Raw genomic sequence first — 21,639 nt, forward strand, 5'->3', positions numbered from 1 at the left:
GTATGATATGCACTGCAAATGGTTGGACGACTATTGAAGAATGTCAGGAATACAGTATGTATCGATTCAAGATTTTAATTCCTGACAATTGAAGCGACTGATAAATATAAATAGCCCTACTGAATCGGTTGGATTTGAATTAAACATTTTAATAGATCATGGCAACGTCATATATATTATTTTAATACATGAACAAATCATAATGTGTACTATTAAATTAGCTGTATAACGTAAGTGTCCTTTATTTTGGAACAACTGAAATGAAAATGAATTTAGTCAGACGTATGCAAAGAATAAGCACAGTTTCGTTAAAATGTGCATGCATGAATTTTTTTGTGTTCTTTGTGGTCATAAAGCGTTATTGCATATTGCTATTATATTTATTAATATATCCTGTTCACAAGATCAAACCATTTGAGTACAGACTGTGCTTGCCTTCTTAAGTTAAGTAAATACAGACATATAAACCTTCATGTTTAAATATTTTCTTTATATATTTCAATAGAAATATATTTTTCAGGTTATCCGCTTTACATTCAGGAAATAAGACTTGTTGACGGAAATAGTACCTTTGACGGCAGAGTTGAGATCAAAGTGTTCAACACGTGGGGAACAGTATGCAATGACCTATTTGGGATCGAGGAAGCCAACGTTATTTGCAAAATGATAGGCTTTTAGTAGGTGTCTGATTGTTGAAATACGTTAACACTTGTAATACTTTATTTGACAAACCTAAGCGCTAAAACACTAGACAGTTCTAGGGTAATGAAAATAAACGTATATGCATCCTGTCTTTGATATTTATCGCCTGAAAAGGTTGTAAGAATTTTCCCTCCCATTTCTATTCAGTTCTGCTGAAGGATTCCGCACATCATCTATTCAAGGAACGGGACCTGTTTATGTCGATAACATGGCATGTGATGCCAACAGTTCTCACATCAATGATTGCCAGTATTCAACTTACCACGATTGTTCTCATAGCGAGGACGTAGCCGTTACATGTACAGGTATCACAGGTATGACACATTTATAGCGTATAACCATCAAACGTTGAAATATATAAGCCGTATATGTATTTAAGTTAAAATAGCGAATATATTAAACATCAAATATTGTTAAACATTTAGTATACTTTTACACAAAAATAATTATTAGACAAATGAAAGAGAAAGTGTTCATTTCACAATCTAAAAGTAAAACGATAGCTGTCTGAATAATATCAAAATTTGCAATTAACACGGTATCCAACGAACTTTTATTTATGTTTAATTTATTGAAATTGAATGAATATTTGAATTTAATAGCAAAGTGCGTTAACCCAACGCCACAGTTTGGTAGCGTCAACGACACTTCAACAAATGTGGGATCTTCAATCAGCGTCGCATGTGAACGTGGTCGAATACTAGTAGGTGACTCAGTAATTGTTTGCAAAGAAGACGGAAATTGGACAAGCGCACCATTTTGTCGTTTAATAGGTAACATCTATAGAAAACAGTATAGATGAATTTAAGATAGCGCAACTGTAATGGGCACCTTTTAAAATATATTCTAATGTATTATTTTCTTAATCAGCATCATTTCTTTGAACTGCATGCAAACTTCTAGGTAGGCTTTCCATGCTTTTGTAAAAAATATACTGTTTTTTCTAAACCACTCCCACGCTCGATTTGTGTATAGTTTATCTGCACTGCACCCCTGGGGTATATGCAAGTTCCATAATTCATTCAGATTTCCAAATACGGGCATGCAGTGAATGTGTGCAGATGCAGTATAGGTGTTTAAAGGTTCAACAATATGAAATAAATATTCTTTTACAGACATTTACTTTTATAACTTGTTATCTATGGAAGAGCGCCATGAAATGTAAGTGGTTTCAGCCAAGTAGAAATTTGGTTGGTTTAAAACAAAGTGTTATAAGATTAAAAATAGTGTCATTTGAATTATATTTTGAACTTGTGTTATTACTGGAAAATCGGACTACTATTTAACAATAAACAAAGCGTATATGCTATATTAAATCAAATTATGTTAGAAAAGAAATAAAACGCGTCGAAAAAAGTATGCGTTGTCGGCAGGATTCGTACCTGCGCGGGAAGATCACCAAAGATTTCAAGGTTATCGCCTTAACCACTCGGCAACGACAACTTCACATTAGTACCTGCTTAAATTAGATATCCATAAGTAAACAGGTACAAAAGGCTCTTAAATGTTCGAAGAACACGCGGGGAATCATTACAGTGGCGCTACCTTAAGTTGATTAAATAGTTTATACGTTCATGGATTAATTTGAATGCATAATATATATAAAGTTATAAGTAACAACATACGTTACGCAAATGTTATACAATCGAGGAATGATGAAATCTAAGAGACAGAACATAAAGGGAAGGTCTCGTCAGCATCCAAAAGTTTTTTTATTTACGTCAGGTGATCACTTGCCTATTAAAATCAAGTTTAAAATATATAAGACACAACACATAAAATACTAAAATACAAGAATTAGATTGTCAATATAAAGGATGGTTCGTTTACATGATTTAAAGACATGTCCAACCTCACACTTAACCAAGTTTTACAAAACACTCAATCGTTAATAAAAACATAAGCATTACTACTCTAGACCATGAAAAAGAATATGCCGTATGCTTTTTTTGTTAATGTTATGGAGCAAAACATGAAACCCCAGAAACTATATTATGCTGAAAATTATTTCTTCCTATTCACTAATTTGATAATTGAGAAGCAACCGTTTACATTCGATTATTAAAATTTGGATCACCGAATTGGAACATTACATTCCAAGCATAAGGATTTTAAACTGGTTTGAGGGCTTGCCGAGTATCACAGGCAAGTTATAATTTGCCTGTACTATTCACAACGTTTCATACACCGAAAAACAATAACATGTAGATTAGTAAAACTGATGTAACGCCTTGTCTGGTCATACACCGTAATGTTCTCAGCGTACGTATATGCAGAACATCACACCTTTCCCACACTAACGTGCAATGCGGGTTAATGAATATTAACATGTAATGATTACCCTTCAAACAAGAGAACCAATATGGCCAAAATCGTTCAACCGTGTAGTTGGGCGAAGACAGTTTTGAAAATGGGGGGCATACATGAACAATCTTTGTGGAGAACCGCACTCTGATGTCCGATACCAAATATCATAGCAGTGTGACAGCCGCTTAGCTCAGTTTGTAGTACATCGTACTTAAAATCCGAGGATAGCGCTTTCGATTCCCGCCCCGGCCATATAACTTGTGTGGGGATTGATTATGAAATATTTTCTACAGCCATTTGCGTCATACCTCTGAATAAAGAAGAACGGTTTTCGGTTATTCTCAAACGTTTGAGCTCCATTGTGTACACACCGGTCGAACTGACCTGTGTACTCACGCGAAAGAAATTGTGGGTAGCACTTATTTTACGAGTGAAAAGTGAAAGCGAAAGTAGGTCAGGTAATCGTGCTTCTGATAATCGCTATCAGTCTTGATAGGGATTCAAAATCACATTAAAACATAATTAAATAACATTTCTTTAAACAGCAATCCGTTTTAAACACACAATAAAAAACATTTTTTCTTGCATTATTAACATTTTCATTCCTACGCAGAACTACTTTGGCAAAAGCATAATTCCTCAAACCAGGGAAATGTGATGCGTCTTAGTATAGAGGTGACAATAACGTACTGACCTCACCATCTATTTATAGAATGTTTGAGCTCTGAATAGTGCTAAACCAGCTTTCTCTGGAGAGTTGCTTAAATGACCATCGTGATATGACAGAAATGTTGCTTAAAAGGGCAGCTAAACAAACAAACAAATGGGCACGCGAACATTAAAGCTACTTGCTTTTGAGTTCTGGAGATGTAATTATACCATTAAATTCAAAACTAAAAATTTACCTCTACATCCTCAAGGCAGGTCACTCCTGAACTCCGGGTCACTGTTTGACTTTTATAATACATGCAAAATATTACATATTTTGGTCTTGTTGTTTTAAAGAAAAAGATACAATAGTTATTCAACAATATAAGTCTATGCACATAGATTATGTAATCCAGGAGGTTGGCTTGTTTGGACCGCTGGGGCATTACTTGAACAATCTTTGAATCTAATTAATCACGAGACCCCATGGACATGATCTAAACACAATTTGTACAGAATCGTTACGTGATGTTGCATACCAACTATCAAAGGTCTGGAACTTGTTGGGTTTTTTAGCTTGTAACAATCAGTCTATATGAAATATGTGATCCCGTGCTGTCGTAAGTTTTAACCTCATCGATCCTATTTGAACTTTCCTTTTTAGAAGAGCACTATAAGATGTTATACATATTAACTCAGACCAAAACGGTTTCCAAAACAAGAGGGCCAAGATGGCCCTAGTTCGCTCACCTGTAGAGAGTCGGTTCATTCAATCTTTACCAAACGTCAAACTTGACCTAGATATTGTCCAGACAAACATCCTGGTCAAGTTTCATCATTATTGAACCAAAACTCTGACGTATGGAGTGTTTTAGTTTTTGTAAGATTTGACCTGGTGACCTATATTTTGAGTTAACCCCCCTCACCAAACATCAAACTTTGCTTAAAGAATTAATACAATCTGAAACAAGATTGTGACCTCTTCACAAGGAGTTTGTATAATATAATGAAAAGTTGGAAAATCTAAGGGCAATAATTATGTCATTAATTATGTGATTTTGCTAATTATCAAACTTGACTGAGATCCTTCAGTAACTTTGATAAAGAATGCTTGAGCAATGTGAATGCTAGAGTGTTTACAAACCAAATGTGAACAGGCGGACGGCGGACACAGACCAATCCTAAAACCTCACCTGAGCAATTAGGTGAGCTAAAAAGTGTGTTTCACCGATCTGAGCCATTTTCCAACTTGTCCGAGAAATCAATAAAACCAATGTATTGACTAAGTTTCACGATGATTTGGCAAAAATGTTACTTCTATAGTGTTCGATCACAAGGTTTCTCTCAAGTCACATAATGAAAACTGCCCCCACCCCCTGGAAGCCATGTTTTTTTACCGTTCGGGACCATTTGCGAACTCATCTGAGATATATATAAAACCAATCTTTTCACCACATTTACTGATGATTGGGAAAAAAATGTGACTTCTAGAGTGTTCACAAGCTTTTTTACTATTTCAATATAAGAAAACTGCCCCCGGCAGCTATATTATTCAACTGACCGGAACCATTTTCGAACTCAACTCTCATATCAAGAAAACAAATGTTCTGACCAAATTTCATGAAAATTGGGCCAAACATGTGACTTCTAGAGCGTTCACATGTTTTCACTATATACATGTAAAGAAAAATGCCCCACCCACTGGCGACCATGTTTTTTTAATAAAACCAATGTTTTGACCAACTTTCATGATGATTGGGCAAATATTGTGACAAGGTTTATCTATAGTCAAATAAGGAAAACTGCCCCGCCCACTGGCGGCCATGTTATGCAACGGACCGGAACCACTTTTTAACTCCACCAACATATGATTAAGACAAACATTTTGACAAAGTGAAATGAAAATTGGGCATGAAATGTGACTTCTACAGTGTTTACAAGTTTTTTTCTTTTTTTTACCTAGTGACCTAGTTTTTGACCCGGCACAACCCAGTTTCGAACTCGACCGAGATTTTATTGGGACAAAGCTTCTGACCAAGTTTCATGAAGATCGGCCAATAAATGTGGCCTCTAGAGTGTAACCGGACAGACGGACGGACGACGGACAAAGACCGGTCACAAAAGCTCACCTGAGCAATAAGGGGAGCTAAAAAAGCTTTCAAAAAATATTTACTACATAAATTTATATCAAGCATGTGATCAAAAGAAATTACCAGTTTTGGGCCAGGCAACTGTTTCAAATAACTTAGAAGAGAAATGGTTAAAATTTTACACATTGAAAATAAAATACATGACCCATGCGGTTTTATTTTTTAAAAATATAATAGTCTTTACAAAAATAATGTGTTCTTTGGGGCGGGGCCAGTTTTCACCAAAGCTTCACAATTCGAAAAAACTCATTAAAGGACCACTGTACCATATTACCAACCAAATATTAACACCTCGTTATTTTCATGGAAAAATAGTTTTTGAGTTATTAACTACATAAGTGTACATGAATGGCAACTGGAGCGTAGCCAATTTTGCCCCTAGGGAATCATTTAAACAAAATGACCACTGAACTACTATTTGATGTAACATACCACTTATGAAATTTTTGGACTTATTTACTACATGAGGCTTTATAAAATACGCGACCCCTGTAGGGTAGTGGTTAGTTTTTATCAGACAGGCATGATTTAGACAAATTCAGAACAGGATCTAAAAACGATGACATATAGGAATTATTTAATCCCTAAACTAATTGTTTAGTTCTTATAGTCTAAATATGCAGCCCACCGGAAAAAATTTAATAGTTTTAAAAGAGGAATCTATATGGATCGTTCCTGTGGAGTTTTTTATAAATCTGATTAGCGTTTTAGAAGAAAACTTCGTTTGATGGTTGAAGGGCGACCGATGACTGTTGGCTTACGGCTTATAATGTAGAACGCAGGACGCACGATGTCAAAAAGACGGGTTGCACAGATGCTGTGCACAGATGATATACAACACGAACCAAAAAAAAAGCTAGTTATATGATTGCATGTGCCCAGGAAAAGCCTTCTGTGTGTAATTGTTTATTATTTTGATTACATAAATTTAATGCGAAGACACAGCATTTTAGTAAATAATGCGAAAGTTAATCTATAAGTGACACACATTGTAAGATAACAAAATATACCATGTACAATTGCAGATTGCGAAGATCCAACGCCAGATAATGGCGAAATTAAGGGGACGTCATATTACCTCGATGACGTCGTCTCTGTATCGTGTGATACCGGTTATATTTTATCCGGCGACGCCGTCATAACATGCCAGAATAACAGTTATTGGACTGATGATCCAACCTGTACTATTGTTGGTAAGAACTTATTCCCATATGGATTAAATCACTTTAGACACATAGAGATTATGTGACTCAACACTCCTGAAAGTTTACTTGAGCTGAATTAATATACTTCTTTTTTCAAGACTGTAACGCCCTGACCATCGCCAATATGACGATTGACATCGGGAACACAACTACCTACGGACAAATAGCAGTTGTAAAGTGTAAATATGAGTTTAGTCCAAGCGGATCATGGGCGGTGAAATGTGAAGCTAACGGCGTTTGGAATTACACGCATGTTCCAGATTGTAAACTGATTGGTATGGGTTTTTTCCATAATAAAATGATTCAGTATTAAATATGTTTAAGCTTTCAAGTGCCGTGATTGTAGGCCAATGTATATACAATCAATGGCGGGGAATGAACTCAAATGTTTTTGCCTAGTTCAATATATTGATGGCTAGATTTTAATTTTTAGCTTAGACGTTTATGAAATGCGCAGAATTTTATTTTATATCTCAATATTTTAAGTCTCTAACGCTTATAAGCAACGAAAATTTCGTAAAGTATTTCGTAAAATTAAGTTAACACCTAAACAATCAGTGTTCCTTATAGCAATATCCGCATTTTCAACGCTAGATGTGGTATGATTACATAGATTTGTGTAGATACAAAATGCTCGTTTTTATTTATTTGTGGCACAATTTATTTCATGTTAATTTCCCGCGAATATATCTATTCATACGACACACGAGCATTAAAATGGTACCATGTTTATGCTCACGTGTCGTTTGAATAGATATCGATGCGAGAAATCAAAATGGAATTAAATATGCAAAACAATAATGAAAACGAGCATTTTGTATCTACAAACATCTATTTTACCAGACCACATTTTGCGTTGAAATGTCGGCAATTGCCATAAGGAACAATGATTTAAATTGTTTAGCTTTATTTTACGAAATAGTGTACGACATTTTCGTTGATTTTGAGTATTAATACTACTTTAATATATTTAAGATTATTCGACCTGCTTTTCTTATATTATGATTAAATATATTTCACGAGAATCCCTGTATGGACATGTTACAGATTGTGGATCATCTGCTCCTATATATGGACGCGTCAACGACACCACATCGACTATTGGAACTGTGGTTGGCGTGGAATGTGACTATGGTCGACATCTGGTTGGTGATGCGGTGTTGGTTTGTCAACAGAATGGAAAGTGGTCTGGTTCGCCCTTTTGTTCTTTGATAGGTAATATAACGTTTTGAATAACAATCGGTATTCATATGTGAAATAAGGCTTTTCAGTACTTTTAGAAGCCAATTAATGGTTTTAGGTTTAAGTTCAAGAATGTTACATTTGCCGGAGCTAAAAAATATCATTTCACTTTAAAGAAATAAAAAAACAATCATTTTTTCTACAATCATGTTATACCCATGCAGAGTGTGATGATCCGACACCAAATAATGGCTTCATTAACGGGACGTCACACTACCTCGATGATGTTCTGTCAGTATCGTGTGTAACTGGATTTTCGTTATCTGGCCATTCCGTCATACGATGTCAGAACAACAGCCATTGGACGGACTACCCACACTGCACGATAGTTGGTAAACAGATATTATGAACATACAAGCCACATATGAATTGAAATAGAAAGGCATATCAATAACGTTATCATACATTATGGGAACAGCCTGTTTAAATGTTTGAAATTGTCTAATTGACAGATTGTGGTGTCCTACACATTTCCGCGATGAGTGTTAATATCGGTAATGCAACTACCTACGGGCAGATAGCAGATGTCAGATGTCATCCAGATTTCAAACCACTTGGTTCCTGGACCGTGAAATGTGAAGCCAGCGGCATATGGAATTACTCGCTTGTTCCGCAATGTGAACTCATTGGTAATTATTACCTCACACCTATTACAGCTTTGTTTCAATAACAAATGCCAAAATGGAAGCATATTTAAACATTTAGCCATGTAATAAAAAAGAAAAGTGGTTCCTAGCATACACTTAATGTCCCGAGTGATAATTCTTAATATCCGATGAATCGCAATTGTTTTGGCATAGACAAAACTTCACTAAACAGACAAAATATTTTTTGTACAGATTGTGGAGACCCAACTCCTTCGAAGGGTCTGGTGAATTCATCAAAAACAACAGTCAATACAGTAGTGCGTGTTTCGTGTGAAAACGGTTATACGCTATCGGGAGAGTCAGTCATCACATGTCTTAGAAACGGAACGTGGTCTGGGAAGTCAATATGCGACTCTTCCGGTACGTGACATTGACGATCGTTTTATGTTTATGTTATAATCTGAAAAGTTTACCCCAATAAAAAAGTTTGCTATTCAACAGTGATTTGTAAAGCTAAAAACTAATTCGGTAATAAAAACTCAGAACTTACTACGACCTACATTATTCGTTAATATTTAATCTTTCATATTCCAATTATCATTGAACGATGTGTGTTCACCGTTTTATAAGGTTTGAGTCGAAAAACAAGAAACGTTAACTTCTTTTATGAACAGATTGTGGGAGACCAGCCATATCGAATGCAGACGTGGTGACAAATAATTCAACAACCCTATATTCCAAGGCATTTATCACTTGTAACGAAGGATTCGAAATACAAGGCCCAAGTATAATTATCTGCACTCAAACTGGATGGAGTGATAATGTTACATGCTCACCAATTGGTAATCAATAGATATAATTTATAATAGTTCCCTAACTTTATATTAGGAAAACACTGTTGAAAGAGACCCATATATGTCACAAAAAATATTTAAAACAGCATTTGCTTAGAAAGGGAGTAACGCATAGATGTTACAAAAAATCACTTAAACAACTATATAGCACACATTAGCACTAACCCATACATACTTCTGGCGAATTCATTAAGATTAAATAGTAAGCATTCAAACTCTGGTTTTCTTAGTATGTGAAGAGATGGAAGTTGAAAATGGTAGTGTGATCGGCGCAGGAAGAGAGTATGGAGCTGTTATTGAAGTGAAATGTCATACTGGATATATTATTCGGGGTGACAACAAACTGACATGCCAAGGAAAAGGTCACTGGAGCGATAAACCAGCATGCGTCATTCAAAGTATGCATTTTGTTTTCACTTTAATCACTTCATAAAGATTTATACAATGAAGTATAATGTTTTGCATCAAACATGTCGTTAATATGCCACCGACAATTGCAACTCTGCATTCTGATTTCTGATTGGATATTCCTCCCACATGACTCGTTCTACATTCACAATGAAGGCACTGCGTATGAAAATCAAAACGTAATTATTCATGACCGCACTACTTTTTAATTCAAAAGTGTTCGCAGACAGTCATGTTTGTGCGAGTCTTAAAGACGTTGGGTTTTATATTTGTCAGTACATAAATGATGTAGATTGGCGCGAACGTTACTTTCGACGGAGATGAAACCAAAAAAAAAACACTATATTCATTCACTATCAAATAAATAGACATCTGCATTCCAACGGTGTAAACATGTCGGGAAAATAACGTCTTATATGCATTCGGCATCTTTGCAATCGAGGTATCATTTTTCTGATCATTCGCCGATGAAATGAAAAAAAAATCTTAAATAAATTACAAGTACATTTCAATATGTTAACTGGTTATGTCCCTCCAATTTTTAACAATCCTATAGTATGTTTACATTTTGTTGATTTGTGTTTCAGATTGTGGCATCGTGACCGTACCAACCAATGGTATCATACTAACAAGTCCTGTGGTAACAACGTTTAATTCATCGTTGCGATTTCAGTGCAATGATGGTTATCACCTGACCGGAAATGGCGTTCTTTGGTGTGACGCAAACGGCAAATGGGACAGTTCAGTCCCGACGTGCGTTCGCAAGTGTAATATAAGACTTTGCTTACTATTTAATGGTTGATGTTCATAATAAGTTGCAATTTCTAAGCGTTTTCTGTATGCATGGCTTCTCTCAGAAATGTAAACGAATTATTGTTTATTTTTATCGTTGTAGACTGTGATAACCCAACCCCAACAAACGGCGTCGTTAATGGGACCTCATTTTACTTCAGTGACGTGGTTTCAGTATCTTGCGAAAATGGCTTCTTATTGTCCGGCGAACCTATCATACAATGTCAGAATAACAGTAACTGGACAGTTTATCCGAGATGCAATATCGTTGGTAAGAATCTTTCGTATGAAAAGTAAAACTTACTTTGAAATGAGAGTTAAAGCGCACATTTAATAAATATAAGGATCTGGCACGAGTTGTCATATCATACCCTATTTTATTAAACGAGTTCAGGAATTTTACTAACGAATTTCCTGGACGAGTTTAATAAAATATGTTATGAAATGACAACGAGTGTCAGATCTTATTTATCACATGCTTTTAAATGAGCAAATAAAATAAATATTTACGCAAACGTTATGATTCATCCCGAATGTTGCTTACATTTCGTGACGTCATTTGACGTTGCGACGTCATTTCAGCAAAAGAGCAAAATGCGATTGGTCATCGAACGAAAACTAAGCCAATAAAAACGCATAAAAACTATTTTACACATGTGTAAGATAAAAATATTTGTAATTGTTATATTACATGGGAAACAGGGTACGTCATGTGATAAAGATCAATGTTAGTTGTTAGTCTTCACATACAATGTTAATGTGCTACTTTTACAAACTTAGTGTGCGAGCGCATTGACTTACAAAATGGCACTGTGACCGGCTCAGAAACACACTTCGGGTCAATAATCGAGGTGAAGTGCGATATTGGGTATGATCTTCGTGGTGACAGTAGACTAGTATGTCAAGCCGATGGTAATTGGAGTGGTAACCCAACATGCATCAGTAAAGGTATTCGTATTCATATACATGTTCATAACGTGCACAATAATATAGTAATTGGATTCAAAGTATTATGAACGCTTAAATAAGGGCAAACAAACGAGCTAAATTTACTTTAATGATTGTTTTTCAGTTTTCAAATATGTATATATGGACACCTTATACAATTAACTAAATTTGCATACGATCAGTCTGAATTTAGTAAAAATATTCACAGTTCGAATAATAATAGCATCTCCATTTGTTTTTAACCATATATTAATCTCGAAAAACTGATATTTCATACAGTGCTGTTTAACGTGAGAATAAATATTAAGCAATAATCGTATTTGATAAATTTATCAGATTGTGGCAATGTCACTTTGCCAAACAACATGATGATCCTTACTAGTCCTATAGTTACAACGTTTAATTCCTCACTGCGATTCAAATGTCAAGAAGATTATCTACTGACCGGGAATGACGTCATTTGGTGTTCCGCAACGGGCACGTGGAACAGTTCTTTCCCGACATGTATCCAGAAATGTAACTATGCGAATTATTTCTCAATTAGCCAAGACATATTTTTATAGAACAACTTTTAAACTTATGTTTACATTTGAATGCTATACTTTACACTTTTTTGAAAACCATGTTTACGGTTTTTCAGCGGACGTTGGTGGACCATGTGCTGATGCTAGAATGTGTAAGACAATACCCGCGATTTGTGAAGACAAAAAGTGTTCATGCATGTCTGGGGTGGTAGACCGAAGAACACAGAAATGTGACATAAGTAAGATATTTATGCAAAAAAGGGATATTGCGCGACAACTCTTTTGTAAACGTGTATGCAATAAAAATAGCTTGATACAACTCTTTTTTTTCATTTACCTTTAAAGTGCTTGCCTTAGTACATGTATGGCATGTACATGTATTAAATTGACCCCAGCTTTATTCTTATATGTGTTAATGTTGTTTTGTATTCTGCTGTTTTGTGCAGTTTTGTACTGTTTGGGCAATCGGTCACTTGCCTTAAATAAAGGACAAACTAATTGTTTATAATAAGAATTAAATACTGCTCCAGCAGCTGGAGTTTCACTTCTTTATAATTTACATGTATTAGTCGTGTATTTTGTCGGGTTATTTCTAGAGGGATGGTAAGTTCCTCCCAAAAGACATTTTAATAATATTATAACTTATGGTAATATTTTATTAAGTAGTTTTATGTTTTGTTTTTTATAATTTGAAAGTGTCATTGCTTCCATTCGGAGAAGACAACGGAGATTTGATTATGGATCAACATGATTGCAGTGAATCCATTGTTTTCTCGCATTCGATACCAGTTTTCAACAAAATGAGACGGTCAATGCATGTATGTTTCTATGTGATATTTTAAAATAATTTTGATGAATGTTAGTTGTTTTATTATCTTGTTTATCATAGTCCTACTTATGTTGATATCACATTTATTCATTAAAATTATGTATCATTGTTCGCAGGTATGCAGATGTGGACTTGTTAGTTTTGATAAGAAATATTCCAATAATAAACCCGTACCGGCGGGTAAAGGCAAATTGGACATCTTTGAACCGACAGTTGATATCAAGGACCCCATTGTAGCAGCATATTTCGCAGATATCTTTGTTGACAATTCCTCGTCAATTACATACAGGACATACGATATTCTAAACAACTATCCATTCACAGCCAAGGCGACGGAAGACAAAGCTTTCCTTGAAAGTTTAATCAAACGCGTTGAAAATATTTCTTCATTTGACGCGAGTTTTGTTTTAATTGCAACATGGAGTAACGTGAAAGCAAAAGCATCTGCACTAAATCGCAATAACGTAAGTTTTGAATTATTTATTTCATACGTTTCCTGTTATCAGTTTATATACATGCGCATATACTTCATCGAGGTTTAAATGACAGATCACGCCGATGCGTCATGTTTACTTACAATTAAATCATTATAAAAAACAAACATTTATCGTCATCGGGACATCAATCGTAGTAGAACAACAAAAATATATTTGTTATTCATTTAAGTATATTACAGCTCATCGTGGAAAGACATTTTTAATAAAACAGAAATGCGTGAACCTTATAAATGATAAAAAAGCACATGGAAGGTTAATAAAAACATATTTATATTATATATAATATATTCAGAATAATTCGTATAGTCTTCGTGTGTGCATGCCTTTTTGGCGTATTAGAGCGAGTCACTTAAATATAAATTGCCAAAAATGGAAAATGGTAAGTATGCATTAACGTTCACGATTATTTATTATTGTGATGCCACAATTTGTTACTCTTATAAAACACAAACATTAAGAAAACCTATATTGCTCATATGCTATCGGAATGTGTATGAAGGCATGTCTATATAGAGTATAGTCATGATAAATTATTATTGTGACTTCATTCGTGATTACGCTTAATTTAAATTGCTTTTAATTGGTATAAGCATGCAACGTTCCAACTGGCAATCGTTTCAAATGGTGTGCGTACTTATTCTGTAACAATACTGGAAATGAATTGATGAACTGGGATCTACATTCGAAAGACAAATCGATTCCTATTTGGATCGGTCACGCCGGAGAGAATGGTACTACCTTTAACCACTTGTTCTCATTCAAAACACCTGCACTTCGGATGGATTTGGGTTCTAAATCAGGAGGTAAGTATTGTTACACATATAACCATCTTCATCCATATACTATCATCTGCAATAATAACACTATTGTTTTTGTAATCAACAGCATGCTTTAATTATTTGTGCTATTGTATATAATGTTCTTTACTAACTGATTCTAAAGACAACATAAATACACTGTAGGAATAAGAGGCCTCTTGTTGAAGAATATCGATGAAAACATCTCCGTATTCAGCCATCACGGTGTTGACTGTATAAAGTGGTACAATAAAAACAGTAACAGAAAACAGAACATCCAATATTATTCAATACGTCTACCTATGTGTCCATGTGACGTCGACCTTGCGCGATGGGACCCGTGGTTTTGGCCAATTCGGACCAAAGTGCGTCAGCAAAATAACAACGATAGTGTGTGCGTGGACATGATACTAGGCGAAGCTTTCAAGCCCCATGGAAAGGTTATTTTACGTAATACTTGATATGTTATTTTTGTCTGTTGTTATGTCTGAGTAAAAGATTCTAAAAATGCATGTTATAATTCTTATATTAAAGGGTTATCTTGTCATACAATTTGCAGTCGTGTTGTTATTACCGCTCAACATTGACATTCGTGGACATGCAACCACTATCTGGTGGATTTTACTTCTCACATCCGTCATTCTCGCCACGTAATCACGAGGCAAATGATGTCATCATGAAGGACAAATATTTTACGAAATCCAACTTCTGCGATCTCTATTACCAACTGCATCCTACAGGCACATGCTACACCGAATCTCCATACAGATTTGGTAATCGAATGTTTGCATTGTAAAATATGTTTAATACATGGATTTTGACAAGCTCCGTGTTTAACGTAAAAGAAAGAAGAGTTTATGAACATGTGAAGGATGTTCACGAATGTATATTTTCTAAAGATCAGTAAGAACATAGGCACTTATTTAAAGGTGCCAACTGATAACTTGTGATATAACCTGTTGCAACTTGTATGAGCTAAGCAATGATAAACGCGAAATGCTTTCGTATTTTTGGAATTATTTTGTCTTTATAAACATGTATGTATAACTGCAATAAGCATAACAGATATTGCTCATGCCTTTGTTCATTCGATCCTTCAAAACAGCAAGAATGTATATATATACCGCGTCCTTAGTTTATTATCTAAGTGCGAATCTATAATTACTTAATAACGAATATGTTTAAGGTTCCTTCTGGGGAGATCCGCATATGAGCACGCTCGACGGAATGAACTACACATTCAACGGACTCGGGGAATACGTGTTGCTAAGCATTGAAACGCCAAATGTTACATTTTCCCTCCAAGCTAGGGCGGAGAGGGCAGTGAAAGAAGACGGGAACCTGTCTGACGCGACAATTTTCACAGCGTTTGCAGCTCGTGATAATACAAATTCGTCCATACACGTTGAACTTAATAAGGCTAAGGACAGTAAGTGTGCACAATTAAGTTGTAGGCATTGGATGTGTTTAAAAGCTGTTGTCAATTACTTTATGACGTTCTCAAACTTCATGTTGTATTTAACTGACTAGGGTTAAATAACATTTGTAAATAATCTTATAATTATTATTAAAATTATATTTTATTGTATAATTTACATAAATATACATGTATAAAGACATGTTTGTATGAGAGCATGTTATGGGAACGATGTATTTACAGATGTTACTTTGTACGGGAATGGCATTGATCTTACAAAGACTCTTCGGGAAGTACAACACGACATGTTTGTGTTTAATACGTCAACACTCACAATTCATGAAGATAACGGCGTGTTGAGGGTGTCATTCCTTGAGATAGGTACATTAATTCCAAACAAGGCAGTGTTTTTTTCCACGACTACTTATCAGCATTTCTCTCTAAAATGTGGTAACCCCACTTTGTTAATGTTCCAATTTGTGTTTGTTCACACATGACGTTATGTTTAAGCTTTTGTTTCGTAATGGTCATTGCGAGAAAACGATGATAGTTCGACAAACAAATGGTTTCTCTTAATACGAATATAGATGTAGTTATTGTGTCAAAAAAATTAACAAAATAAGGTCACTTAGTTTTAATTTAATAAAAGTACTGTCATTTGTTGAAAATAATTTTTGCAATCCACAGGGATAACGCTCGAAATAGGAAAAGGAGCAGGAATGTTGTCATTGGATGCGATTGTACCAAAGACATTCAACAACGTGACAAAAGGTCTCCTAGGAAATTTTGATAGAGACCCTTTCAATGATTTTGTGTACCCAAATGGGAGTCAGCTTCATTTTAATGCAAGTGATATGGAAATATTTTTTTACGGTCAGGCATGTAAGTAATTGTATAGGCGCTTCTTGTTTTAATGAATTGACATGACGCCTTATCAGTGATCGCTCCGCCCACTTAATCACGTGGCTCAGCGGGAAGAAAACCTAGACAAGCTAACACCAAAATGGCTTCTTTGCCTATAGACTGCATATAGATTTACGCGATATTCCGGATGATTTTATGGACTTGTTTAACACCATATTACACTTGTAAAGGGGTTGATTCCATTTAGTTATTCTGCAAATGCAAAAAATATACGATTAAAGAGAACATCAGCTATTTATAACGGTTAAATCGATACATTAAACACGCTCTCAAACGCTTGCGCGCTTACCGAAATCGAACCCGTTATTACGTGTAATGGTGGTATTTGCAATAAATTAACACTTCACCGGTATTTACCCATGTTATTAACAAAATTATTACCGAAACATTCCCCCTACCTGTGTATTTGACGTGAAATAGCGCTTTATAACTGGGAATTCGGTGAAGTTTTCCGCGCTTTCTGACGCCGGGTGGGTACCCCAATCCCACATGTTATTGCGTATAAAAGTGATATTAATCATCTTAAACATTGCTTATGGGACATTTATCAATCACTATAATTTAAAGCGCAAAAACAACACAGTAAGTTTGGACATTGTCTGATATAAATTAGCGTTGTACGAAATGGAATACGGTCAGGCTATTATAAATTAATTAGGCTACCAATATCAGACGCTCGCGCAGGTACCGACTTCCCCGAAGTTACCGCATTTATTGGTTAACTAATATCAGTAATAATAACTCTTTTACAATAGCATTTATCGATACGTCTTTATTAAAATAATAACAAAATTGTTTTCACTTGTTTCTGACACACATACACAGAAACGCGATTTTTAACGGGGATTTTGTAAAGTTACACGAATTGGGTACCAAAATTCTCAATTATTTTACATGCACACGTGACATAATACATACTTAATAATGCTTAGTTATTGCTTATATGACATATCAAGTTTGTGAAATAAATTAATGTTCTATAAAGGGGATCTCGGTAATTCTTGAAGCTTCCACTCGCTCTTGTCAAGACCGCATTGCCCCGTTGGATATGGTATAAATTTAATTCATGTAACTTATCTTTCTGGATACCAAATGTCAGAGTTGCATTAACCCTTTTTAAACCGTTTTTGCCATATTTCATTTCCGTTTTTTAATCCGAACAAAATAAACGAAACCCGTTTAAAAAATGAGATCTAGGCATTCGAGCTCCTAGTGAGGATTAAAAGCGTTTATTGGTGACACCACATGAGTGCAAATGTGTAGATACCGTTAATAAGATAATATATCACATATCACCTTCAAATAACATGTATTATGTCAATTAAGTGCATTACTATCAGAGTAATAAAACACAGCATGAATAAGGCTTCATGCTGGGTTTTATTTCTCTTTAAGTAATGCAGATAAACCTCGCTTCTGACCTAGTAACTGATAAAACTATTTAAATAAATGAAATATTATGTGATAATCAGATCGATAACATAAACTATTTAAATCTGCTAGTATATCCGATAAAAATATATTATAATTGTCTTTGACAGTGTTGACGTTCAGTTGTTCGTGGTGACGACCGCACTTCTCAAGATCTCTTTTCGGCTTTGGAAACGATATAAATTAAATGTCACCAACTAATCTTTCATGATATCGATTTTCCGAGTTACATTATCCCCATTGACACCGTTTAACCATTTTAAATCGTTATTTTAAAGAGGAAAACAAAAGAAACTCGTTGAAATAAAAGTGAACCTAAACATGTAACTTGTCTAGAAAATGGCGGACAGGTCGTTGCTAACGAGTGCGCCCGAATAATCGATCGCTGATTGGTGCATCAATTTTAGTGGGCGGAGCGATCATAGATATGGCGTCATGTCAAGTAACCATCTTGGAACTGTTTTGTCTGTATATAAAACTTTAAAAATAAAAAGAAATAAAGAACCAATTTTAATATACTTTTACAAAACCTGTTTTATATATGAAACATGTGTCATGAATTTGACCCTGATCATGTGCTTTTTGTAGAACTAAGTTTATTGTGTACCAATTTGGATGTGAAGGAAAGAGAAACTTAATTTCAGGGTCCGTGAATGACAGCTCGTCTGTATTTTTCTATGACGACGGAAAGGAACATTCCGATTATCACAACGCTTCCTACATACCGCGTTTCCTTGATACCGTCGACAAAGTAACGCTTGCTGAAGCTGAAAAGGCATGCAACGGCTCAAAGAATAAAGAATGTGTGTTCGACTACGCATTAACCTTGAACGAAAATATTGCGATGATGACGAACAGAAAACGTGAAAGTATTGACGTGAACACAGAAGAAATAGGTACTTAATATTCAGTAGTGTTTATATCGGGTATATATACAACACAGTCAGTGTGAATCCAAATAAAATCAACGTCTAAGGTTATTTATATTAATATGCGTGTTTAATTTTGCAGTACCGACTTGACTTTATCATTTTAAAATAAAATCAACATCTGCAAATATGTATAATTTATAAACATCAGAAATAAATTATGATTTGCTATTAAAGAGATAAACTATTTACAATGTACGGATATAATATTTGTGCTTCTCTTTTTTCATATTTGAAAGATTATGGCTGAAAACAAAACATTTAAATGATTATGTATTTTCAGCTCAAATTGTGCCAACCAGTAATAATACATGTAGCGTAATTGCAAAGGTTGGAGAGCAAATTTCGTGCAAGTTAAAGCTCGATGATGGGTTGGATATAGAAGTTTTGAACAACGTAAATAAAACAGCAACATATAACAAAACGTCAAAGACGCTTTATTTCAGGCAAAAAGATGATCTCCCACACAACATATGGTATAAAGATTAGTAAAAGCCATATTTGCATGCTATACGATATTTTTTAATTCGAACCTTATTAAAGTGATGTAATATTTAAACACGGACGTTTAAAATCGTAACTAAATGTCAAGTATCGAAAAATAATCAATGCCAATTCATGTTTTTTATTGCGCATGGTTTCGTTCAGAGTTCCTTAATAATTTTGATAACTTTAATGGCTTGATGATTTATTCAACAAAACTAGTTTATATAATTTTTACTGAACAAGACTGTTCAATAAAGTGTTTGAATTTTCACTTTAGGTTTGTTGCAATCAACGCCGACAGAAAGCAATCTCAGCAGCACACTATACAGGTGCAACTATGCACTGGTTGCCGTGGCAATGGACGGTGCTCCACGACAGTGCGGCCGGACCCTCGAGAGAATGCATTTTTCAAGTACTCTGCATGCGTGTGCGACCCTGGATACACCGGTTTGTAAAAGTTTGATGTTATACATTATAGATAAAATACACTATTGTCAATTGTTCATAACCAATCATGAAAAAGAATAAGAAAAATATTAGAATGGATTGTGCGAAATCTTGAAATACGTTCATAATTAATTTTAAATTGTTTGAGATTGATTCGGTTAAAACTAGTCGCCACATAAGTGTTCAATGTTATTTGTGCAATAAGTAATGTAATTTAGATTTATATATACTGAGAAAATTTTGCAATTCTTTGTAATACTTCTGAAATTTGTGTCAAATAAGCGAACATACTGCTTTGACATATGGCAGTCGGACATACTGCTTTTTGTTAATTGTCATCAGCTATAAATGCTTAAATGTCTAAAGGAAATTATATTAGGAGACGATTGTGACAAACTATATGACTGGTGCGCTGAACGTCCCTGCACCTTTGGAAGAAACTGTACCAGCCTACCATCGAACAAAACATATTTGTGTTCCCCTTGCCCAAACGGATATGCTGCTGAACCAGGGACAACTGATTGCATTGGTACATATGACCCTTAAGTTAATAAAAAATCGTATCTCAATGAAATTATTCACATGATTCATGTTGATGTTGACAAAGAAAACTAAATAGTTATATTCAGTTTCTTTACATGTATTAACAATAATCAATTACCCGTTAATTGTTGAAGTTGCTAGTATAAGATTTGTTTCTTTGTTACGAAAGTTTTTGTTTGCTAGACATGATACCATTCACCGCAAATGTATGAATTGTTGACATGCAGATATATTTTTGTCTTCCTAAATCATGATATTTTGTTCACATGCTCTTTTATTTATTTGGCATACAAACGGCATTTAATTACGTTTAAATATTCTAATAGATATTAACGAATGCAACTCATCTAATCCCTGCGACCACACGTGTCTTAATACTGAAGGAAGTTACTCGTGCGATTGCGAGCAAGGATTCCGAGTCGATGCAAATAACAAACATAAATGCATCGGTATGCAATGCAAGGATTGTGTTATTCATTTTCTTTGAAATAACAATTTTAAAAATAAAAACACCGTTATGAATGACGTTATTTCAGTCAGAGTTTTTTTAAATAATAAATTGATTTTTCAATTAGAACAACTAATAGGGCGTCAACATTATTCCTGGTGTTCTCCGAAGATTTTTATTCGCAAGACACAACTATAGAATAAATCACAAAAATGCATGTTCACTTGCAATAAATCGTGGTTTCAAATAATAAAAGTTCGCTTTGTCCGCAAAAGCATAGTTAAACGTTGATATGTTTTTCACAGTCAAATCCTTATAAAATGTATATTTATAGTGAATATTCGTTTCCATCCAATAAGAGATTTTAACTCTGTGTATATCGTTTATTTGTGTGTAAACATTAGAGAATTAATATATTATTTTTTTCCTTTGTATAGATATCAACGAATGCAACGAGGCTTCTCACAACTGCACTCAGATCTGCAAAAACACGATAGGCAGCTTTTTCTGCAGATGTCAGCTCG

At 34.7% G+C, this 21,639-nt stretch overlaps 1 protein-coding gene across 1 annotated transcript in view; it reads left to right on the forward strand.

Moving 5' to 3' along the window:
- The window catches only part of LOC127872144 (sushi, von Willebrand factor type A, EGF and pentraxin domain-containing protein 1-like), a 23,687-nt gene extending 3,555 nt beyond the window's left edge, over positions 1 to 20,132 (forward strand). The window contains exons 3-23 of the mRNA XM_052415472.1: positions 1 to 54; positions 521 to 677; positions 850 to 1,016; positions 1,305 to 1,475; positions 6,833 to 7,000; positions 7,111 to 7,287; positions 8,060 to 8,227; positions 8,419 to 8,586; positions 8,707 to 8,883; positions 9,094 to 9,261; positions 9,516 to 9,683; positions 9,926 to 10,093; positions 10,691 to 10,870; positions 10,999 to 11,166; positions 11,676 to 11,843; positions 15,677 to 15,919; positions 16,151 to 16,288; positions 16,595 to 16,789; positions 18,907 to 19,158; positions 19,475 to 19,562; positions 19,955 to 20,132. The exon at positions 1 to 54 is cut by the window's left edge and continues 111 nt beyond it. Of these exons, the coding sequence (XP_052271432.1) occupies positions 1 to 54; positions 521 to 677; positions 850 to 1,016; positions 1,305 to 1,475; positions 6,833 to 7,000; positions 7,111 to 7,287; positions 8,060 to 8,227; positions 8,419 to 8,586; positions 8,707 to 8,883; positions 9,094 to 9,261; positions 9,516 to 9,683; positions 9,926 to 10,093; positions 10,691 to 10,870; positions 10,999 to 11,166; positions 11,676 to 11,843; positions 15,677 to 15,919; positions 16,151 to 16,288; positions 16,595 to 16,789; positions 18,907 to 19,158; positions 19,475 to 19,562; positions 19,955 to 20,132 (3,521 nt within the window). The remainder of the gene's footprint in view (positions 55 to 520; positions 678 to 849; positions 1,017 to 1,304; positions 1,476 to 6,832; positions 7,001 to 7,110; positions 7,288 to 8,059; positions 8,228 to 8,418; positions 8,587 to 8,706; positions 8,884 to 9,093; positions 9,262 to 9,515; positions 9,684 to 9,925; positions 10,094 to 10,690; positions 10,871 to 10,998; positions 11,167 to 11,675; positions 11,844 to 15,676; positions 15,920 to 16,150; positions 16,289 to 16,594; positions 16,790 to 18,906; positions 19,159 to 19,474; positions 19,563 to 19,954) is intronic.
- The last annotated feature ends 1,507 nt before the right edge of the window (positions 20,133 to 21,639 follow it).

The sequence above is a fragment of the Dreissena polymorpha genome, chromosome 3, assembly GCF_020536995.1.
Source record: "Dreissena polymorpha isolate Duluth1 chromosome 3, UMN_Dpol_1.0, whole genome shotgun sequence".
NCBI classification, from domain to species: domain Eukaryota; kingdom Metazoa; phylum Mollusca; class Bivalvia; order Myida; family Dreissenidae; genus Dreissena; species Dreissena polymorpha.